Below are 22236 nucleotides of genomic sequence, written 5' to 3' on the forward strand. Positions count from 1 at the left end.
AAAGAAAGCTAGGCAACGCTCTTTCCACCATCTTTCCATGCCACCATAATAGTGTACACGAATGTCCTGGCAGATGCTCTCAAGAGCATGAACAATGCTGAGGAGAGGGGCAAACACCAGGTTCTTACTAGGTTGTGCTCCAAAGTCATCACCAGTTTTCTGAGAAGATGAAGCTCGGTTACATTGGCAAATCTGACATCACGAATGATCACAGAGCTGGGAAAATTGTGGTGAACCTCATGGGCAGGTTAAACAAGTGTGGAGTAGCAGCCCCAGATCTGATGTACAACTTAAAGATCTAGGAAAATGGCAGAATAACCTGTTCCCGTCACCCCAGTTTGGTTTCTTTGTCCTGATGACCTCAGCTGGCTTTATGGACCACAAAGAAGCATGACGAAAACACACAGGATGGAAAATCCTGGGTTCTTTCTCTAGGGATGGAATACATAACACGCAAATAAAATGTCTCAATGGACCCAAAAAAATAAAAAATTTGAAAAAAAAAAAGGCAAGAAAAGAAAAAAATAGAAAACTAGGCAAGGGAAATAAGCAATTAAAAATATAGCCAATTAATATGAAAGTATGCACAAATTGTATCGGTAATATACTATTTTTCACCTGTAAAATTGGCAACAAAAAATTCTTTTGTATCAGTTTTAAATATAACATTTAGCATTGGTGAGGGTTTAGGGGAAACTGGGACTCTTGCATACTGATCATGTAAACGTAAATTGGCTCAATCTTTCCACAGTAAGAGTGGCAAACGCCTTACAAGACACAAATACCCTCCAGTCTAACTTTATGTGCCAAGACAGTTCTTGGAGAAAGAACAGTCTTTAACAAATCGTGTTGAGACAACAGGATATCCACAGGCACGAGAATGAAGCTGGACCTCTACCTCACACCATATACAAAAATGAACTCAAAATGGATCTAAGACCCGGGGCGCCTGGGTGGCTCAGTCAGTTAAGCGTCTGCCTTCGGCTCAGGTCATGATCCCGGCATCCTGGGATCGAGCCCCACATCGGGCTCCCTGCTCGGTGGGAAGTCTGCTTCTCCCTCTCCCACTCGCCCTGCTTGTGTTCCTGCTTTTGCTGTCTCTCTCTCTCTGTCAAATAAATAAATAAAATCTTAGGGAAAAAAAAAAGAAGCATCCAACTCTTGATCTTGGCTCAGGTCTTAATCTCAGGGACCTGGGTTCAAGACCTGCATTTAAAAAAAAAAAAAAAAGGAGCTAAAACCTAAACATAGGAGCACCTGCCTGGCTCAGTCAGTAGGTGACTCTTCATCTCGGGGTCATGAGTTTGAGCCCCATGTTAGGCACAGAGATTACTTAAAAAAATAAAAAATAAAAATAAAATAAAATACCTAACTGTAAAAGCTAAAGCTGTAAGACTCTTAGAAGGAATATAGGTTAATTTTCACGAACTTGAATTAGGCAGTGGTTTCTTGGATATGACACCTAAAGCACAAGCAACAGAAAAAAAATAATGCGCATACTGGAATTTATGAAATAGGAAAAAAACACCCCTTTGTACTTCAAAGAACACTACACAGAAAGTAAAAAGACAATCCACAGAAAGGAAAACGTACCTGCAAATCATCTATCTAAAAAGAGTCTAGCATCTAGAAAAAATAAAGAAATTTTCAACTCAACAAAAACACAAGCCCATTAAAAAATGGCCTATAAGAGGGGCGCCTGGGTGGCTCAGTGGGTTAAAGCCTCTGCCTTCAGCTCAGGTCATGATCCCAGGGTCCTGGGATCAAACCCCACATCGGGCTCTCTGCTCAGCAGGGAGCCTGCTTTCTCCTCTCTCTCTCTGCCTGCCTCTCTGCCTACTTGTGATCTCTGTCAAATAATAAAATCTTAAAAAAAAAAAAGTCCTATGAGCAAGCACATGCAAAGATGTTCAACACTAGTTTTGGGGAAATGCAAATCAAAACTACAAGGAGATACTACACACCCAATAGGATGGCTATATTCAAAAAGATAATGAAAAAAGTTGACAAAAACACAGAGAAACTGAAAACCTCCTACATTGCTGGTGGGAATGGAAAATGTTACAGCTGCTTTTTATGATCCAGCAATTCCACTCCTAGATATTTATCCACGAGAAATAGAAACATATGTCCACATACAAACTTGTACGTGAATGTTCATAGCAGTATTATTCATAATGGCCCAAAAGTGGAAACAACTCAACTGTCCATCAGCTGGTAAATGGATAAGCAAAAAGCCATGTATTGTATGACTCCGTTCTTATGAAATGTTCAGAATAGTAACCCCATAGAGACAGAAGGTCTGGATGAGTTTGCCAGGGGCTGGAAGTGAAGGGTAGAGTGGGGAGTGATAATGGGTATGAGGTTTCGTTCTAGGATGATGAAAAAGTTCTGGGGATTAGAGGCCCCAAGGTGGTTCAGTTGGTTAAGTGGCTGCCTTCTGCTCAGGTCATGATCCCAGGGTCTTGGGATCAAGTCCCACATTGGGCTCCCTGCTCCATGGAAAACCTGCTTCTCCCTCTCCCACTCATCCTGCTTCTGTCCCCTCTCTCGCTGTCTCTCTGTCAAATAAATAAATAAAATCTTTAAAAAATAAAAATAAAAATTACCTTAGAGGGGCAACAAGGTTGTCAGTTGAGAATCCAACTCTGGATTTCAGCCCTAGGGTTGTGAGATCCAGCGCCACGCTGGGCATGGAAGCTGCTTAAAGTTCTCTCTCTCCCCTTCCCTCTAACCTTACCCTTTGCTCGCATGCTTGCCTGTGCACTCTCTATCAAAAATATATAAATAATGCCTTAGAAATGAATTTTATATGAAAGATATTCATTCTATCAATAATTTTTCATCGGTCAAAAAAAAAAGAATGCCCATGGGGCGCCTGGGCGGCTCAGTCAGTTAAACGGCAAACTCTTGATTTCTACCCAGGTCATGATCTCTGGGCTGTGGGACCCAGTCCTGTGTCCAGCTCCACGCTCAGCTCAGCTCAACGCAGAGTTCACCTGAGAGTCTTGCTCTCCTCTGCCCCTCCCTCACCCTGCTCACATGCTCTCAAGATGCTCTCAAATGAATACATAAATAAAATCTTAAAAAAAAAAAGTATACCCACAATATTCAAATGCCCTTCCCCCAAACAAGAAAACAATTTTAGGATAAAACCAGTTCTAACTTCTGGCCTCCAGACTGTGAGAGAATAAATTTTTGTTGTTTAAAAAAAAATTTTAATTCTTTAACATTGGAAAAAAGAGGCGCCTGGGTGGCTCAGTGGATTAAGCCTCTGCCTTCAGCTCAGGTCATGGTCTCAGGGTACTGGGATCGGGCCCCACATTGGGCTCTCTGCTCAGAGGGGAGCCTGCTTCCCCCTCTCTCTCTGCCTGTCTCTCTGCCTGCTTGTGATCTCACTCTCTCTGTCTCTGTCAAATGAATGAATGGAATCCTAAAAAAAAAAAAAAAAAAAAAAAAAGGAAGAGTTTATTCCTTCAAAAAAAATTGGGAAAAAAATTTTGAGTATACTCACAGTAGGAATCCATATTGATAAAAAGGAAATACATGTATACATATAGTAGAAGTTTAAAAATATTCACACCAGGGGCGCCTGGGAGGCTCAGTGGGTTAAGCCTCTGCCTTCGGCTCAGGTCATGATCTCAGGGTCCTGGGATCGAGCCCCCATCGGACTCTCTGCTCAGGGAGGAGCCTGCTTCCCACTTTCTCTCTGCCTGCCTCTTTGCCTACTTGTGATCTATCTCTCTCTCTGTCAAATAAATAAATAAAATCTTAAAAAAAAAAAAAATTCACACCAAAATGTTAACAGTCCTTATATCTTGGAAGTAGTATTTTTGAAGAAAAATAACGGGGGCTATTTTTTTATTTCTTTGGTTTGGCATTATTTTCTAGTTTCTTGACAATTAGTATTAATTAGTAGTAGTATTTAAACAATCTGTTGATTTTAAAAACATGTATTCTAGAGGACAGTGGTATTAACACCTCATACCAAGAAAGAAAGGCTGAATAACTAACTCCAAGGAATAAAGACATCAAAATTCCAGACCTCATCAGACACCTAACACTTCGTTAAATCCAAATTACTGGAAGTTAACTTTTAAACCTCTACAACCACACTCCTAATGGAGTCTTACTTCTGCTGTGGCAGAAATTTATAACACTTGATGGTAACTAAAAGTTACATTATTTTGACAAAAATCAAAACAGTAAGGGAAACATGAAGGACCGGATCCCCGTTCTTAGTCCAGGAACTGGTTCTGATGAAACATGGTATACTGGAGGACTGAGTGTGCAGATGAAGCATTTACTCTGCACAGTGTGGAGGCACTGTTCAGATATAAAAATATAGTAAAAAAAAAAAAAAAAAAAAGGAGGGCGCCTGGGTGACATAGTCGGTTAGGCACCTTGATTCCTCATTTTGGCTCAGGTCGTTAATCTCAGGATCGTGAGATCGAGCCCTGTGTCAGGCTCCATGCTTCACAGGGAGTCCACTTGAGGTTCTCTCTCCCTCTCCTTCTGCCCTCCCCCACCCCGTGCGCACATTCACGTGCTTGCTCTGTCTCTCACATCAATAAAATCTTTTTAAAAAAATACTGTAACTTCACCAACAACAAAAACTACCACTAACAAGTGTTTACTCCCCAAAAGACAGACAAGCTGACAGAAAATAAAGCTACTTGTCACATACAAAAGGACAGAACTGAAAATTTTGAAATCAACTCTGCAGTTGTATTTTTACAAGTTTTTAAAAAGTGAAAATAGAGCTCTACTTCAGACTAGTTTTGAAGAAAAAGCAACATGTAAAGGAAACACTGCAAAGTACTTCAGAGAAAAAAAAAAAGAGTTAAAATGAGTTTTACTTAGAAATGTTTAATTAGGGGCGCCTGGGTGGCTCAGTGGGTTAAGCCGCTGCCTTCGGCTCAGGTCATGATCTCAGGGTCCTGGGATCGAGTCCCACATCGGGCTCTCTGCTCAGCAGGGAGCCTGCTTCCCTCTCTCTCTCTGCCTGCCTCTCTACTTGTGATCTCTCTCTGTCAAATAAATAAAAATCTTTAAAAAAAAAAAAGAAATGTTTAATTAAGGACATTCTCAATACTGCCAAGAAGTTTGTAAAATAAAAATAGAGTTGGGGCACCTGGTTGGCTCAGTTGGTTAAGCCTCCAACTCCTGGTTTTGGCTCAGACTGTGATCTCAGGGTCGTGAGATTAAACCCCACGTCGGGCTCTGCAAGTTCAACACTGAATCTGCTTGAGATTTTTTCTCCCTCTTCCTCTGTCCTTTCTCCACTCCCACTCTCATTCTTTCCAAATAAACAAATAAATAAAATCTTAAAAAAGAATAAAATAAAAAGTGAAGTTAAAATTAGGTGAGGCTATTTATGAGGTTAATATGACAAAAGCACAATGAACCATCACGACCTATATTAGAACAACCAAAGTAAAAAACAGTGGTAACATTAAATGCTGACGAGCATGCAGAGAAATGGGATCTCACGCATCACTGGTAGAAATGTAATATGACACAACCACTCTAAACCAGAGTTTAGCAGTTTCTTTTAAAACTAAATATGGGGCGCCTAGGTGCCTCAGTTAGTTAAATGACTGCCTTCGGCTCAGGTTATGATCCCAGGGTCCCTGCTCAGTGGGGAGCCTGCTTCTCCCTCTTCCCCTGATGCTCTGCCTGCTTGTGCTCTCTCACTCTGTCCAAAAAAAAAAAAAAAAAAACAAAAAAAAAAAAACAGAAACAAAAACAAAAACTAAATATGTAGCTGGGGTGCCTGGGCGGCTCAATAGGTTGACCTGGCTTTTGGTTTCAGCTCAGGTCATGATCTCAGAGTTGTGGGACCAAGCCCTGGATCAGGCTCCACACTTGGCATGAAGTCTGCTTGGGATTCTCTCTCTCTCTCTTCCCCCTGTCCCTTGCCCAGATGTGCACACACTCTCTCTCTCTCTCTCAAATAAATAAATAAAATAAAAATAAATATGCACTTACCATATGACCAAGCACTTTTAGGCATTTATCCCCCCACCAAAAAAAAGGAAACTTAATGTTCACTCAAAAACGTGTATGCAAAAGTTTATAGCCACTTTATTTGTAGTAGCCAGAAACAGGAAACTCTTCTGGTATGTCCTTCAATGGGTGAATCATTAAACAAACTATGGTACATCCACCCTTTGGAATACTACTCAACATTAAAAAGGAATGAACTATTAATACATGAAACGATTTGGATAGATCTCAAAGGAATTATGGTAACAGGAAAAAAGCCAAAGTAACATACTGTGTGATTCCATTTATCTAACACTCTCAAAATAACAAAATTACAGAGATGGAGAACAGCTTAGTGGTTGCTCAGGGTTAGCGACGAGCATGAAAATAAAGGGTTAGCATAAGGGATCCCTGAGGTGCTGGTATTGTCCTGGATCTTGATTATGGTGGTGTCACACAAATCTACACATGACAAAACCGCACAGAACCACACACACACTAATGAACACATGTAAAACACGAGAAATCTACATCAGGCTATGAACTGTAACAATGTCAGTTTCCAGGGTTTGATATTAAACTACAATTATATAACATGTTACCACTGCATGAAACTAGGTGAAGGGAACATGGGATCCCCTCTGTACTGGGTTTTTTTGTTTGTTTGTTTTGCAATTTTCTGTGAATCTGTATTTCAAAAGAAAAAGAAAAAAAAATTACATGAGGCTATGCGTGAGAAGGCTAATATACCAAATAGAAAAAATTTAACATAGCATTTGGAACATGGCAAAAAGGCTACCATGAACACTTTGACTTTTTTGAGCCCTTAGTCAATCAACTAATTTGAAAACACGGGTTTCTGCAGATTATTCAAACTATTTCAGCTGAGAGCATGACTGGAGGTAGAAGTCTTGAGTTTAGTTACCAGATACTACATGAAATCTCTTATGGACAGGGCAAGATTTTTTCCAGACTTCAAACTATTTAAGTGAGTAAGAAACTAGTGCACAACATAAATGTTTCCAAAATGTTTCTTTCTAAGATCTTTGACTTCAGGGGCTCCTGGGTGGCTCAGTGGGTTAAAGCCTCTGCCTTCCACTCAGGTCATGATCCCAGGGTCCTGGGAAGGAGCCCCGCATCAGGCTCTCTGCTTGGCAGGGAGCCTGCTTCCTCCTCTCTCTGCCTGCTTCTCTGCCTACTTGTGATCTCTGTCTGTCAAATAAATAAATAAAATGTTTAAAAAAAGAAAAAAATCTTCAACTTCAATCTCCTTAGGGTCCAAAGCCCTTAGTATACAAAAGTCTCTTGTATCATCGAATAAAACTTGTAAGATGAAAATAAATGTACTGCCTGCTGTCTGGATCCAAATTAATGTAAAGTCTAGCTCAAGGCCATCCTCTATTTCCAATATTCCCTTAGGAAAAAAAATAATTCCCCATCATGTTAAAAACGGGAAAATGAACTGAAAGCTTTTATGTTATTCTGCAGCAGCTGAATCCCTAGCAAATATTCTGAAGGATAGAAAGAACATTCTACTGGCAGTCTTCTGAATTCCTCAAACAGGCTCTGAGCTGTCCAGTCAGCTCTGCAGGAATGAGCAAAGACAGGAGTCTCAGACCAGCTGCTGGGAACTGGACCCTGATTCTTCAAATAAGCATCCTCTTTGGCCTAGCGCCCCCCTTCGGCATTACTCCACACCTGTGTGTGTATACGTGATTAATACAGACAGTCTCCAGTGCCGTGGGTGTGATCCTGAAATAGCTTCCTCTGCCGAATATTACTCCAACGGATTCAACAGAAGGGAGAATAGAAAGCTGAGTGAAATTATACAACAGCTTGCTTCTCTAGCTTCCATAGAAAAAGTGGCTGAAATGTTTCTCAGCTTCAGCAGGTATAAGAATATCTAAATACAACCATCTGACCAGTGCCCATATCAGCAGGGGAGCCCCTGGATTTTCTTCCCATGGACTCTTCTGAACTCCTAACACTAGGATGTACTGGCAGGCGTTTCATGGAAGGAGCTGTGCTAGAAGGCCATCTATCACACCAGGACCGGCCCTGTTATAACACATGCTCCACTTCCCTGCCTTGGATCCTTCTAGTAGCTCTTTCCCATCCTTCCTTTACTGCAATATCTTAAACCTTCTGTGTGAACCCAGGGTAGACTACAAAAAGCTCTATTCACTCACTGGTTCCTAAACAGCTAAAAACTTAATGGGGTTTGAAAAAAAGACTCCACACCCTGACACATGAAGGATTCTAACAGCGACAGTTTTCAGGTCACAGATTTTAAGGCGAAGATGAGTCGTGACATGGAAGTATCTTAGTTGAACACATTATACTACTAAACTTGAGGAAATCCACAAACATGAATTACACAGTGCAGAATCTATCCATAGGAAACCTAATGTCTTCTTGATATCAAATGCAGTAAAGTTCAAGGACCTGAGGGTTCTAGTCCCCCAAAGAATTACTGTGGGCTACATTTGCAAATGCACAGAAATTAATACTTAGGGCAAGCGCTTAGAATAAGGTCTCTAAATTCTTTTATACTCAATGCCATGTTAATCTGCCTGATCACCTACTTTGGAGCATAGCATTAACAGCGATCCTATTGATCAGAGCTGGAGAAATTAGCAGAAAGAGGTCATAATGCTACTGCTGAAGAACAGCGTCAGCATCCTGGACTTACCGCGATCTAGAGTACCGTGGACGTCAGGAAGGACACCGTCCCGCTGCAGCAAAGCGGACTACGCCTTGGTCCCCAAATTTCAACTCACCGCTAGACAGTCAACTAAACATCACCTTGTATTTTTACTCCAAATCGACCATCCCACCACTGACTTGCAATGATAACAGCAGTGTTTCCTCATGCTGGTTCAAAGCTACAGCGTGATCATTCAACCCAGGAAGGCAGTTAGGATCCTCTCCACTCTCCCCTGTAGCATCACTCACACTCACTCGTTCTTTACTGTTCGCATCCCCAGGAGCCCCCGTCAAGAAATTATTCCTTAAACCCAAGTTTCCCAGCAGGGCCTTCTCAAAGTTCCACAGCCAAATTCATGCTCTAAAACATTATTTTGGGGGCGCCTGTGTGGCTCAGTGGGTTAAGCCGCTGCCTTCGGCTCAGGTCATGATCTCAGGGTCCTGGGATCGAGTCCCACGTCGGGCTCTCTGCTCAGCGAGAAGCCTGCTTCCCTCTCTCTCTCTCTCTCTCTGCCTTCCTCTCCGTCTACTTGTGATCTCTCTCTGTCAAATAAATAAATAAAATCTTTAAAAAAAAAAATAAAAAAAAAAAAAACATTATTTTGAACAAGTCATCCAAGCCTTGAAAAAAAAAATACCTACAGATCTGGCAATGCAGCCAACACAAACCCATCCTGATGAGCTTGGACAAGCTCCCAGCACCTTCCACAAGAACCTTCTAGACACAAGGGGGCTCAAGACCAAGGACTCTGAATCCCCAGAAGGTAACTGCGTTCACTACTTTTTTGACATCATTTCTTTCTCTATGGCCAACAACAATTAAATCTTTGAAAAGGGCTTATGGCTCATTTTCACGGACAACCAGAAGGAGCAGGTGGACTGCTTCCTACACCACAGCCAGCCTTGGAGGGGAAAGAATTCCAAGAAATAGATGGTGAAAGCAACTTTAAAAAGAAAAAAAAAAGAAAAAAAAAAAAAGGAACACGAGCAAACTCCGAGTCTGTGCATACACGGAGAAGGCTGGGGTGGTGAGCGGATTTTTAATTTTTTTTAAATTTTACTTTTAAGTAATCTGTCTTCCCAAAGTGGGGCTCAAATACACAACCCCAAGATCAAGCGTCACGTGCTCCAAGGATTCAACCAGGCAGGCACCCCCAGTTGGATTTAATTTTGAAAGAGAATATGAAGGCTACGAGATGAAATCCAAATCTTACTCTACATTTAAGTAACCTCAGTCAGTTAAGCATCCGACTCTTAACTTCAGCCCAGGTCATGATCTCAGGGTCAAGAGACAAAGCCTTGCATTGGGCTCTGTGCTCAGCACAGAGTCTGCTTGCCATTCTCTCTCTCTCTCTCTGCCCCTCCCCACTGCTCATGCACACTCTTTCTCTCAAGTAAATAAAGTAAGTCTTTAAAAAGAAAGAAAGAAAGAAAGAAAGATAGACAGATAGATAGATAGATAGATAGATAGATGGATGGATGGATGGATGGATGGGACGCCTGGGTGGCTCAGTGAGTTAAGCGTCAGCCTTTGGCTCAGGTCATGATCCCAGGGTCCTGGGATCGAGCCCTACATCGGGCTCCCTGCTCAGCGAGGAGCCTGCTTCTCCCTCTGCTTGTGGTCTCTCTCTGTCTCAAATACAAATAAAATCTTTAAAAAAGAAAGAAAGAAAGAAAAAGAAATTTCTATCTTGGCAGCCCCTGGGTTGCTCAGCTGGTAACCAACTCTGGATTTCTCCTCAAGTCGTCATCTCAGGGTCCTGGGATTGAGCCTTGCGTGGGGCTCCACACTCAGCATGCAGTCTCTCCCTCTGCCCCTCCCCACCACTCCTGTGCACTCTCCCTAAATGAATAAAATCTTAGAAAAAAAAAATTCCATCCTAACTTGTGACCTAGTAGGTTAGAGAAAACATATATATGAGAGGAAAAATAAACAGAGGCAGGCTATAGCAAGAGCGGGAAGCAAGTAATTCAAGAGTTGAAAAGAGGAACCACAAAAATGAAGGATTTGGACAACAAAGAAGTCAGGATTTTGAACTGTATCTTGGGAGTGTTCAGGGAGTATGTCAACCAGTCTGGCTGGGGCAGAGAACACAGAGACCAAAGAAGATGGGAGAGAGTGCATGTTTACAGCCGTCCCACAGTTCCAGTCCATGGTTCATATGCCTTCTACTCCTCTCCCTATCTGGACTTGAGTCAGTGCAGAGGCCAGGAACCACTACAATTTGTTGACCTATTAGCTAAACGTCAGTCCCCAGAACTTAGAATGTTAGTAACAGTTTTACTAAATCTAATCTCAGAACAGCGTAACATTGAGGTGCACTGTGATTTCAGATTTTTAAACACCTGTACTAAAAATAGCAAAACTACTGTAAAAGTCAAGACAAGGATCTACAAATCAAAACAAGAATCTTTAAACTCAGACACTCTTCCAAAAACTGCTTAAGAACATAGAAAATTTTACTACTGACATCCTCTAAAAGAAAAGGCAGAAGAATGGAAAGTCTTAGGAAGTGATAAAGTTTTAAAAACGGGTTTACAATCAGTTTTTAAACAGTAATACCTCTGGGAAATGGAAATTCCTTAATCCCTTTGAGGGCAATATATTTGAATCAGGAATAACAACATCCTGTCTCTACATAAGTTCAAATGTGAACCTTTACGGTATCCCTAACATTAAACAGCAAGTAGAGGAGAAGACCATTTCTAATCTGTCAAAAAGAAAAGCAGCCTGTTTTGGATTTATTACCTATCTTAGCCAGACACATATGCAGAAGCTTCAGCAAAACGAAACTAGGGAACTTCAAGGTTTTAGTTGACAGGTGATTACTTAACTGGAGCTTATTTCTGCGAAATGAAACTACCAGAACCTTTAGATATCAACTGGCTTGTTGCTAAACCACAGGTCTATGCTTCGGTCTTGGAAATGCTAACAGGATAGAACCCATGAGCCTTTTATTAAAACGTGATGACCATGGAGAGCGCCCTTGAAGCTTAGCAACAGAGGACTCAACTCTAAAAGGTTCCCCTCTGGAAAGTGAGGATGGGTTTGACATGTAACCCAGCGCCAGTCCTAAAACGCTTGACTGCGTTTTCCATAAAAGGTGGGATTTGGAATAGTAGCATCTAGCAGACACCAGCCCACTAGAAGCAGATGGAACCCACCAACTCATTTTACCCAGACCTCCAAAAAGGTACACAGAACTGTCTGTGCTTGCCAAAGCAGGGCAGATCTGAATGAGTGAATATACTAAAATGTTTCACAAAGGATTACTTATGGTATTGCATTTGCCTACTGTAGCCCCCAGTGTAAAACAGGATCTGAAAAATGAAAAATAATTTGAAAGCTCATCCTCCATATCAAGCTAAACACACACACACAGCCCAAATTTTTATTTTACAAAATAAAAAAAGGCTCAGTAACCTATTCCTTCACAGGGGCTCTTCTAAAAGGGCTATCTAGCCGGAAACATTCCCTGCTTATGTCCATAGTTCACCAAATGCCAGGTAAGATTCCATTTTGTAACAGCTGAACTTTATACAGAAAGTCATTAATGGTGCAACATTCACTCATTAGCATGAGCCTACCCCCTCTAGAATGAAAAGCATTGGCTGTATCTGCCAGGATGACACCTAACGGTGAGAAGCTGGAGCCGAGGCTCCTGAACTCCTAGAAAGTTCCATTGGCCTCAGAAGAGCTCACTATCTCCTCCAGCCTAAACTTAGCTGTCACCCTATTTCTCAATCCCCACAGAAAAAGGCATTGCTAATACCAGAAATTTATTTTAAATAGAAAACTAAAAGATGGGCAAAAGGGTCAACAGCAGGCAAAACCTTACAGGGCTGACATGATTCCTGTTTGGGATTGGGGGAGGGGGAGGAGCTTTCTGGATGTTTCTATTCTTGGCAAGGAAAGCACCTCCAGGTCCTATACCACCGAAAGGCACTAACACAGGAATGTTCTCAGGGAATCAATGATTTGCCTGTGCTAATAGACTTCATTTTGGGGTGTGCTGATGGGGAGCAAGATGGGGAGGGCTGGAGGGAGGAGAGGGGAAGGCATGTTTGATTGGGGGGATGGGAGGAAAGAACAGATGGATAAGGGGGCCAGGAAAGGTGGGGAGAGTGTGGATGACTAAGGGAGGTGAGTGGAGGATGTGGATGGCTAAGGGGATGTCCAGAAAAGGCCTGGAAGGCTGAGGGGAAGAAGGAAAAGGTGTGGACCGCTAAGGAGTGGGGGAAGGTATGGATGGTGGAGGGATGGAGGTAAGGCCATCATCCCGCCGGGAAGCGGCAACGAAGGCAGGCCGAAGGTGGTGGCCTCACCCAGGCTCCCCCAATTCACTTTCTGTGGGCGTGTGCCCGGCTGCGCGTGTGCAAGGGCCAAGCCACCAGGCCGAAGGGCCACCACTCACCCCACGACTCCCTGGTTGTAGTTCCTCCGCTTCCACGGTGTCCCGCTGTACACGCCCCCGCTGCCGTCGGCCCGGCCGCCCCCCGCGGCCCGCCCTCCGCTGGGCTGCAGCAGGCTGTAGTTGAGTCCGTAGGTGCTGGCCTTATTATCGCGCTTCCTCTTGTTGCTGCTGCCTGAGGCCGGGTCCGCGGGATCCGCGGTGGGGACCGCGGCGGAGTGTGGGGACGAGGACGCGGAGGGGGACGGGGACGCCGAGGGGCCCGCGGCAGCCCGGCGGGCCCAGGCCGCCGGCTGGTGGTGGTTGTTGTTGTTGTTGGTCGTCTCCAGGGGCAGGAAGTCCCGCTGCTCCGCGGACTGCGCGTGGCCGCCCAGCAGGCGCTCCCCGGAGCGGTACATGCCGGCCGGGGCCGGGGCCGGGGCCGGGGTCGCACCGCCGGGGCTGCCGGTGCTGCTGCCGCTCCCGCCGGTGGCCGTGCTGCTGCCGCCGCCGCCGCCGCTCGCGCCGCCGCTGCTGTGACAGTGGTGGTTGAAGTAGAGGTTCCTCAGCCCCTGGGTCGTCTCCCAGATCTGCATCCACAGACTGTTGGACGGTCCGAGCTGCTCTGGCTGGAACCAGGCGATCCTCGGATCCATCAAACGGCGGCGGCCGCTGCCCCCGCCCCTCCCGGCCGCCCGCAGGGCCGCCGCCGCCGCCGCGCCTCAGGCGCACGCCCGGCCTCGGCGGCTGCTGCTGCTGCTGCTGCTGCCGCTGCCGCTGCTGCTGCTGCTGCCGCTGCTGCTACTGCTGCTCGGGGCCCGCCACGGGCGGCGCGGTCGCGCAGGGAACCCGGCCGGCGCCGGCGGCGTCGCTCCCGCCCTCGGGGGCTCCGCGGGCCCTCCCCCCCCTCCCTCCGCCCCTCCGCCGAGCCCCTGTCACTGGGGTCCCCGTGCAAATGGCGGCGGCGGCGGCTGCGGAATAGAGCGAGCAGCGGCAGCGGCGGCAGCAGTGGCAGCGGCGGCAGCGGGGGCGGGGGCGGCGGGGGCGGCGGCGGCGGCAGCGGCGGCGGCGGCGGCAGCGGCGGCGGGGGCAGCGGGGGCAGCGGGGGCGGCGGCGGCGCGGCGGCGGCGGCGGCGGGACGCGCCTGCTCGGTAGCGTCCTCGCTCCTCCGGCCCCGGGGCGGGGCCTCCGCCAGCCCCGCCCCGCTCGCTCCGCCCCGCCCCCGCCCTCCCGCACTCGCCCCGCCCCCGCCGCGCCGCGCTACCGGGTCAGCCCCGGCGGCCGCGCCGTGCGTCACAGAGGCCGCGGTGCGGCAAGGCGGGGGCCACAACCGCCTGGCCCAACCGTCCCCGCGCCATCTGAAGAAGGAGCCGCACTTACCTGAGCGTCCAGGCACCCCTGATGCGCGCGCTGTCCCTGATCTGGGTTCCCGGTCTCTGAAACCGGGAGAGGCCGGCCGGACGCCGGCCGGCTCCGCAGCGAATGGATTGTGGGAGGCGCCGCCTCCACATCGTCCCCTCCCCCACCCAGCGGCCTCGGGGACACCCTACGCTCTCGCGACCCCTCCCGAGATCTCCGCTCCAAGCCCGCCTGGGGCGGGCGGGGGAGCGGTGGGGGAAAGAAAACGTAACCCATCCTCGAGCATGTGCCCTGGACCCTGCATGGACGTGGGCTGCGTGGGCACCCTCGCTGCCTCCCGGGCCCGCGACGCTGCGTCCTCGTGGGGTTTTGGAGCAGCAGGCCGAGGCGGATCTTCTCCTACCCCAGCCCAGACTGGGGAAGCCTGCGCCCGCCCGCGTAGCTGGACGTGCTGCTTCGTTGAGCGTGCACGCCATGGGCTCAGAACCACCTGCACACACCCAAAACCCGCTTTACACACACACACGCACACAGGGACGCGCACGGATGCACAGACAAGGAAGCAGGTACACATGCTGCTTGGTGTGGAAAGAATCCTCACTTGCCCCGGGGTGCATCAGCAGCCATGGAAAGCTCTCGTCGGTACAGAATTAAGTTTAAGAAAACCCAAAACCTTTTAAGCCTAAAATGAAGACCATGTCGTTGGCATAAGTAGGGAGATTTTCCATAAAGTGGTTATTTGCATGTCTTCCCAATCCCAATTCCCAATAAACGACAAGGAAAGGGGAATTTTAAGTATTTTAAATCATAAAGAGAAAAAAAATGAGTGAGCACGTTTCCTCTGTTCCCTCTGAGGTTGGTCCAAAGTTTAGAACGAGGCTCTGATGCCCGATTTTGGCCTTCTATTTTGGGAGCTCAGTATCCTGGAAAGTTTGGGATTTGGGGCAAAGATGAAAAAATACTGGTCAAATTCGGAAGCATTGCTCTACCATTTTTCTTCTGAAGGAATAACATGGCCATAAACAGGAAAGCACACCCCAAAAAACCCTAAATAGAAATTTGGTTTATCCTATTTGTTGCTGATTTACTATGAATTAATATTAAAAGTATCCTCAGAATAAAATTTGCTCTATACTGAGAATTAGAAAGCCAGGAAAATGAGTGGTATTTTTAAGGCTATTCACGCTGACAAATTATACAAACATAAAGTGTTGTATAGAAACGGGTTTCTTTTGGGTTGCCCAGCTCTTGATCTCTGGGTTTGGATTCCTAGCTCCAGGTTGAGTGTAGAGATTACCTAAAAATAAAAAATATATTAAAAAAAAAAAAAGAAACAGGTTTGTTTGATGACTTCAAATTTGTTTCAAAAATCAAACAAGAGCGGGGTGCCTGGGTGGTTCAGTCAGTTAAGCGTCTGCGTTTGGCACAGGTGATGGTCCCAGGGTCCTGAGATGGAGGCTCGCTAGGGCTCCCTGCTCAGCAAGGAGCCTGCTCTCCCTCTTCCACTCCCCCTGGCTTGTGTGAGCTTTCTCTCTCTCTCATTCTCTCTCTGTAAAATAAATAAATACATCTTAAAAAAAAAAAAAAAAAACAACCAAGAGGGGCGCCTGGTGGCTCAGTTGGTCAAGAAAAAAAGAAAAGCCGAAGTAAATTGGAAAGCTGAAAAATGTAGACATTATCAAGGCCCCACCATATAGAAATAATCCCCTTGAAGACTTTGTTAAAACATTTCCAAAAACCTGTCCCTGCATGTTATGTGTCAAGATAGGCTTTTTTATTTTTACTTACTTATTTTAAATGCTATCCAGTCTTTAAAATGTGTTTTTTCAGATGTCCAAGAACATATTAAATGCCACTGATATCTAAGCCAAAAATAAAGTAGTCAAAGTTAGTAATAGTTCTAACCAGAAATTAACATTTTTTGGAGCGCCTGGGTGGCTCAGTGGGTTAAAGCCTCTGCCTTCGCTCAGGTCATGATCCCGGGGTCCTGGGATGGAGCCCCGCGTCCGGCTCTCTGCTCAGCAGGGAGCCTGCTTCCTCCTCTCTCTCTCTGTCTGCCTCTCTGCCTACTTGTGATCTCTGTCTGTCAAATAAATAAAATCTTTAAAAAAAAAGAAAAAAAAAGAAATTAACATTTTTTATATTTGATAGCCCATTTATTTAAGCAAACCTAAAAACTACTAAAGTATTGGCAAAATTATCAAATGGGTTAATATAAATAAAAGAACTCTATGAAATGCAGGCTGTGAGGCAAGACATTACTGTTAGTTCACCTGCAGGGAATGCTGACTACTTAGCCCCATAACACATCCATGTTTCATAACATTCTTTCAGTAAATCTTAAATGTCTATCATCCATGCAGAACGAACTATTTGCTTTAGAGAGGATAAATAAACAGCCAGGGTCTTTGGCTGCCATCCATGAATTTACTGCCTGGTTAGGGAGGGAAAAAGAGGTAAACATTTAAAGTCAAATTGCAATTTATTCAATTAATTTCAACAAGTATGTCTTGAGCAAATATGGACCATTGTTGGGGCTACAGCAATACAGCAAGGAACAATACTGATGAGGTCCCTGCCTTCATGGACCTTACATTCTAGTGAATAAGGCAAGCTTGTAAGGTCAGACACTGTTGAGTGCTGCAAAGAAAAAGCAGGCTAAAGGAAGAGTGATGGTGTGCTATTTTTAGATGGGCTAATCAGGGAAGGCTGTTCTGAGGAAGTGATATTTGAGCAGGGAATTAATGCAGCAGTGGGCCATGACCATCTAGGGAATGATCTATCAAGCATAGAGAATAGCAAGTGCAAAGGCCCTGAGGCAGGAATATACTTTGCATGCAAAATGGCAAGGAAATGTAATTGAGTGTTGAAGTGTATGCCATGGTATAAAATTGTAATGAGTGTTGAATGTCTACCATGGCATAGAATTATAAAGTAATTCTTGTGGAAGTTTCCTCAAAAATCATCCAGTTTAAAGTAAAACAGCAGGGAATTCTATATACACAAAAATGTATTCATTTTCCCCAACAAATCTGCAGTGTTTTGTCTCAAAATAATCTACTACTGCATTCAGAGAGATAGACTACACTAATTTCAATAATAAATTTTGATTACTCAACCTTTTCATTTTGCTATTTAGAACAAAAGAACACACTTATTACAGTCTTCAAAACCATCTGCATTAAATTGATGAGCCAAAAAACACAGCTATCACAAACCCAGACACTTTGCTCCATAATCTAATGTCCTATTCATTCTCAGTATTCTTCTTCTTAGGGGGGAAAATGTTGAGTCAATGCTTTCAACTTGGAAGATTTACTGAAACATCAAGATTCTGCAGAGTAAAAATCAAGTGCAAAAATGAGAAGAAAGCAAATTACCCAAGAACCAAACAAATTTAAATATGATTTCATTGATTTATTAACTTGAATAAAACTGAAGAGAAATGGCACACACATTGTACTACATGGCATTATTAATAATTGTCATTATATTTAAATCTTAGGCAGGATGTGATCATATTATTTCACTCCAGAGTTAACAAGAATCACAAACGATAAGTCATATAGTTAAAGTTATTAACATCCTCAGTGTTTGGGTTCTGAAGCATTTGCTCCTGGTATTAATAATCTTGGACTTGGGCCCCCTTTACAAACTTTTCCCTTTTGCACACAATATACATCATTGTACCATGGTTCTTTTCTTCCTCATAAATACAAATAGGATTCCAAAATAGGAGAATCTTTTTCAATGACATTTCAAAATAATAGGCAATGTGGAGGCCTGTATCTTGTTCTGGACTGTCAAAATTTCTTCCATTCCTGTTTTAGAAACAAAATTGCTTAAGTTTTGTGCCATTCTGGAATTCTTGGAGTGAATGTGTATGTGTATGTGTGTGTGTACACACGTGTCTAAGTTTAGGAAATTTTTAGTATAATTTACATATTATAAAATTCACCTTTTTTAAAATATATTTTTTAAGGATTTTATTTATTTGACAGACATCACAAGTAGGCAGAGAGGCAGGCAGAGAGAGATGAAGGGAAGCAGGCTCCCTGCTGAGCAGAGAGCCACACGTGGGGGCTCGATCCCAGGACCCTGGGATCATGACCTGAGCCAAAGGCAGAGGCTTTAACCCACTGAGCCACCCAGGCGCCCCCAAATTCACCTGCTTTAAGTGTACATTTTAATGAATGATTTTTACTACATTTACAGACGTATGCAGGTATTACCAACCCCAAAACGATCTCCAGGGCTTATCTGTAGTCAATCTGTTTCCCCAACCCCATGCCCAGGCAAGTATTAATCTACTATTTATCTCTATAGATTTGCCTTTTCTGAAGGCAAATTTTTTAAATTTTTAAAAAATCTTTTTAAGTTTAAAAAAAAATTTTTTTTTAAGATTTTATTTATTTGCTTCAGAGAGAGTAAGCGAGCATAAGCAGGGAGGGGAGGGGCAGAGGGAGAAGGAGAAGCAGACTCCCTGCTGAGTGGGAAGCTCAATGCCGGGCTCAATCCTAGGACCTTGAGATCATGACTCCGGCTGAATTACCATTTCTTTTTAACGCACACTGCTGGGCAGTCTGTGGGAGAGGGAGAGAAGACCTCCCTAAGGTGGTCTTGCCTAAGAAAGTGCTCACCCACAACTGCTTTTGTCAGCTGTCACTGAAATTCCATTTCTAAAAACAAGGCTCTTACTATCAAAATCTCATTCCAGAATGTTCTCTTGCTAGACCCCATATAACTTGAAATGCAGTCCAGAGCCGCCACCTTTAAAAAGTTACTTGATATGGTTATTAATTAAATTAAATTAAATTAAATTAGTCCACATGGACTCCCCCATGTGGGTGGGTCTTATTCTATCAGTTGAGGGCTCAAATGGACCAAAGGCAGAGGAAAGAGGAATTTGTCCCTTTTTTTTTTTTTTTTGCCTTACTGATAGAACTGGGCCATTTCAATTCATCTTCTCCAGCCCTCTGGCCAATATTTACATCATTGGCATCCCCGCTTCTCAGGCCTTCAGACTCAGACTCAATTATACCACCGGTTTGACTGGGTCTCCAGCTTGTGGACAGCAGACTGTGGGACTTTTCAGCTTCCAAAGTGCATGAGCCAATTTCTCAAAATGAATATCCATACGGGGCGCCTGGGTCGCTCAATCTTTAAGCGTCTGCCTTCGGCTCGGGTCCTGATCCCAGGATCCTGGGATCGAGCCCTGCATTGGGCTCCCTACTCAGCAGGAAGCCTGCTTCTCCCTCTCTCACTCCCCCTGCTTGTGTTCCCTCTCTCGCTATGTCTCTCTCTGTCAAACAAATAAATAAAATCTTTAAAAAAATAAAAATAAATAAATATCCATATAAATCTCTACATATTGGGGCACCTGGGTGGCTCATTTGGTTACCTTTGGTTCAGATAATGATCCCAGGGTCCTGGACTCAAGTCCCACATTGGGCTCCCTGCTTAGCATGGAGCCTGTTTCTCCCTCTCCCTCTATCACTCCCACTGCTTGTACTCTCTCACTTTCGCTCTCTCTCAAATAAAATCTTAAAAAAAAAAAAACAACCCTCTACATATGGATATATATTAGGTATACAATAAATCCAAATAAGTCAGACATATGAAAATGAAAAGTGGGGGTGCCGTTGTAACAAATTCCTAAAAATGCAGAAGTGGCTTTGGAACCAGATAATAGGTAGAAAATGGAGTTTGAAAGTCCATGCTGGAAAGAGCCCACATGGCATGAACAGACATTTATTCATTTATAAGATTTTATTTTATAAAGATTTGTTTATTTGTTTATTTGAGAAACAGAGAGCTCACGTGCATGAGCAAGGGGAGGGGCAGAGGAAGGGGAGAAGCAGACTCCCCACTGAGCAGGGAGCCCATGGAGGGCTCGATCCCAGGACCCTGAGATCATGACCTCAGCCAAAATCAAGAGTCACCCATTTAACTGACTGAGGCTCCCAGGTGCCCCAAGATTTTATTTTTAAGTAATCTCTACTCCCAACACAGGCTCCAACTCACAACCGTAAAATCAAGAGTTACATGTTCTCCCGACTGACCCAGCCAGGTGCCCCATGAATAGACCTGGGTGGCTCTGTTGGTTAAGTGACTGCCTTTGGCTCAGGTTGTGAATCTGGAGTCCTGGAGTTCTAGTGTTTTGTGGAAGGTAGAAATTGTAGGCAATGAAATTGTATATAATTTTTTAAAGATTTATTTATTTATTTGACAGAGATCGCAAGTACGCAGAGAGGCAGACAGAAAGAGAGGGAGAAGAAGGCTTCCCGCCGAGCAGAGAGCCCAATGCGGGGCTCCATCCCAGGACCCTGGGATCATGACCTGAGCTGAAGGCACAGGCTTTAACCCACTGAGCCACCCAGGAGCCCCTGAAATTGTATATTTAACTGAAGCAATTTCTAAGAAAAAAGGGTTGAAGGTGCAGCTTGGCTCTACCTGGCTGCTTATAGTAAAATTCAAGAAGAAAGAAATGAGTTACAGACAGAATTGTTAAGCAAAAAGGAAGTAGAACTTAATGATTTAGAAATTTTTCGGCCTATGCATATTACAAAAAATGAGAACAATAAGGATATGGCCATGCAACCATTTGAGTTATTGGGTAATGAGTGTGGGTGGGAGCCACAGATTAATCAGCCATCCCCAGAAGGATAACTGCTAGGAGGAGGATATGGGAAAGAACGAAAGAAGGAAGGCTGTCCGACCTCGTGGGTCTTACAGGATCAGCCCATAGAACCATTTAGCTGAGCTCACACATTATTCTTCAAAACAAGGGAAGAATGATCCCAAAGGCAATTCGGAGGCCAATTAGGGCTTTCTCCTTGGTTTCAAAGTTTTAAATACTTAAAATCCACATCCACCCATACAACCCACACACAACAGAAACGAATCGCCCCGTGACTTCACGTTTTTAATGATTTCCAAAGTCAAATTGTTCCTTCAACACTCAAGTGCTTAGTTGGTACTCTGCCCAACCTGGCCAGGCAACACTTGATCTGTCATTCATTTCCACCCCACTCCCCTCCCGGATGTTTTGTGGCAAGCCTCTTCAACGAGAGAATTGCTATCCAACAGAAGTAAATATGCTTGGAACGGGTACATCATGTTTGGACCGCCTCAAAAGGAAGCAGAAAGGCAAATTTGATTTCTGGACATGTGTAAGCCAAGCCACAGGGGCTTTTTCTAAGGTAAAATGCAAAAAAAAAAAGGTGCCAAGTGTTTCCCTTATTGTGTATCTGAGCCCAAAAGGCATTTCATTCAAGGAAAATTTGAATAATTTAAGTGCAGTCAAAATGGCGAGTGGCAATTTCTGTATCTGTTTGGCGGATGTGCAAAAGAGCAGACGAAAATTCTGCAGGCTGAGGACAAATGGACCACACCCATTACACAGCAAGAAAAGGCAAGTCAGAGAGCAGAGCACAGCCTCAGCGAGGCCACACAGCGTGTGCCACAAAGAGAAGTTGCCGAGGTTACCATTTGGAAAAAAACACTGTGACATAGTGCTAGTGGAACAGTTTCCAGTTTGTAGCCCCCGATCTGCTTCGAAACTAGTCTATATAAGAAATTTCAGATACAGCGAAAGTCATTCCTCCTAGGGCTGGAGAGAATAGAGACTCAGTTATTCACTGTCAGTAATCGCAGGGGACTATGACCACAGCAAAACAAGATTATTGACCTTGTTCAAAGTTCTAAAACTGGACCTGAAAACACACAACCACAATGAATGTTCAATGATTAATCAGCATCTGTGAATGGATGGCCAAAAAACAGTGAGAAG

The 22236-nt window shown here is 44.5% G+C and overlaps 1 protein-coding gene and 1 pseudogene across 3 annotated transcripts in view; one reads left to right on the forward strand and one right to left on the reverse strand.

Moving 5' to 3' along the window:
- TENT4B (terminal nucleotidyltransferase 4B) overlaps positions 1-14102 on the reverse strand; it is a 74434-nt gene extending 60332 nt beyond the window's left edge. Inside the window, exon 1 of one of the 3 annotated variants that reach the window (XM_047711151.1) lies at positions 13110-14100. In XM_047711151.1, coding sequence (XP_047567107.1) covers positions 13110-13741 — 632 coding nt within the window. In that variant the 5' untranslated portion in view covers positions 13742-14100. Of the gene's footprint in view, positions 1-13109 lie in introns of all 3 variants that reach the window. The other 2 variants (XM_047711152.1, XM_047711150.1) reach the window with 2 other exon arrangements.
- LOC125089465 (40S ribosomal protein S15a-like) lies at positions 49-3003 on the forward strand (annotated as a pseudogene).
- Positions 14103-22236: the final 8134 nt, after the last annotated feature.

The sequence above is a fragment of the Lutra lutra genome, chromosome 17 (assembly GCF_902655055.1).
Source record: "Lutra lutra chromosome 17, mLutLut1.2, whole genome shotgun sequence".
NCBI classification, from domain to species: Eukaryota; Metazoa; Chordata; class Mammalia; order Carnivora; family Mustelidae; genus Lutra; species Lutra lutra.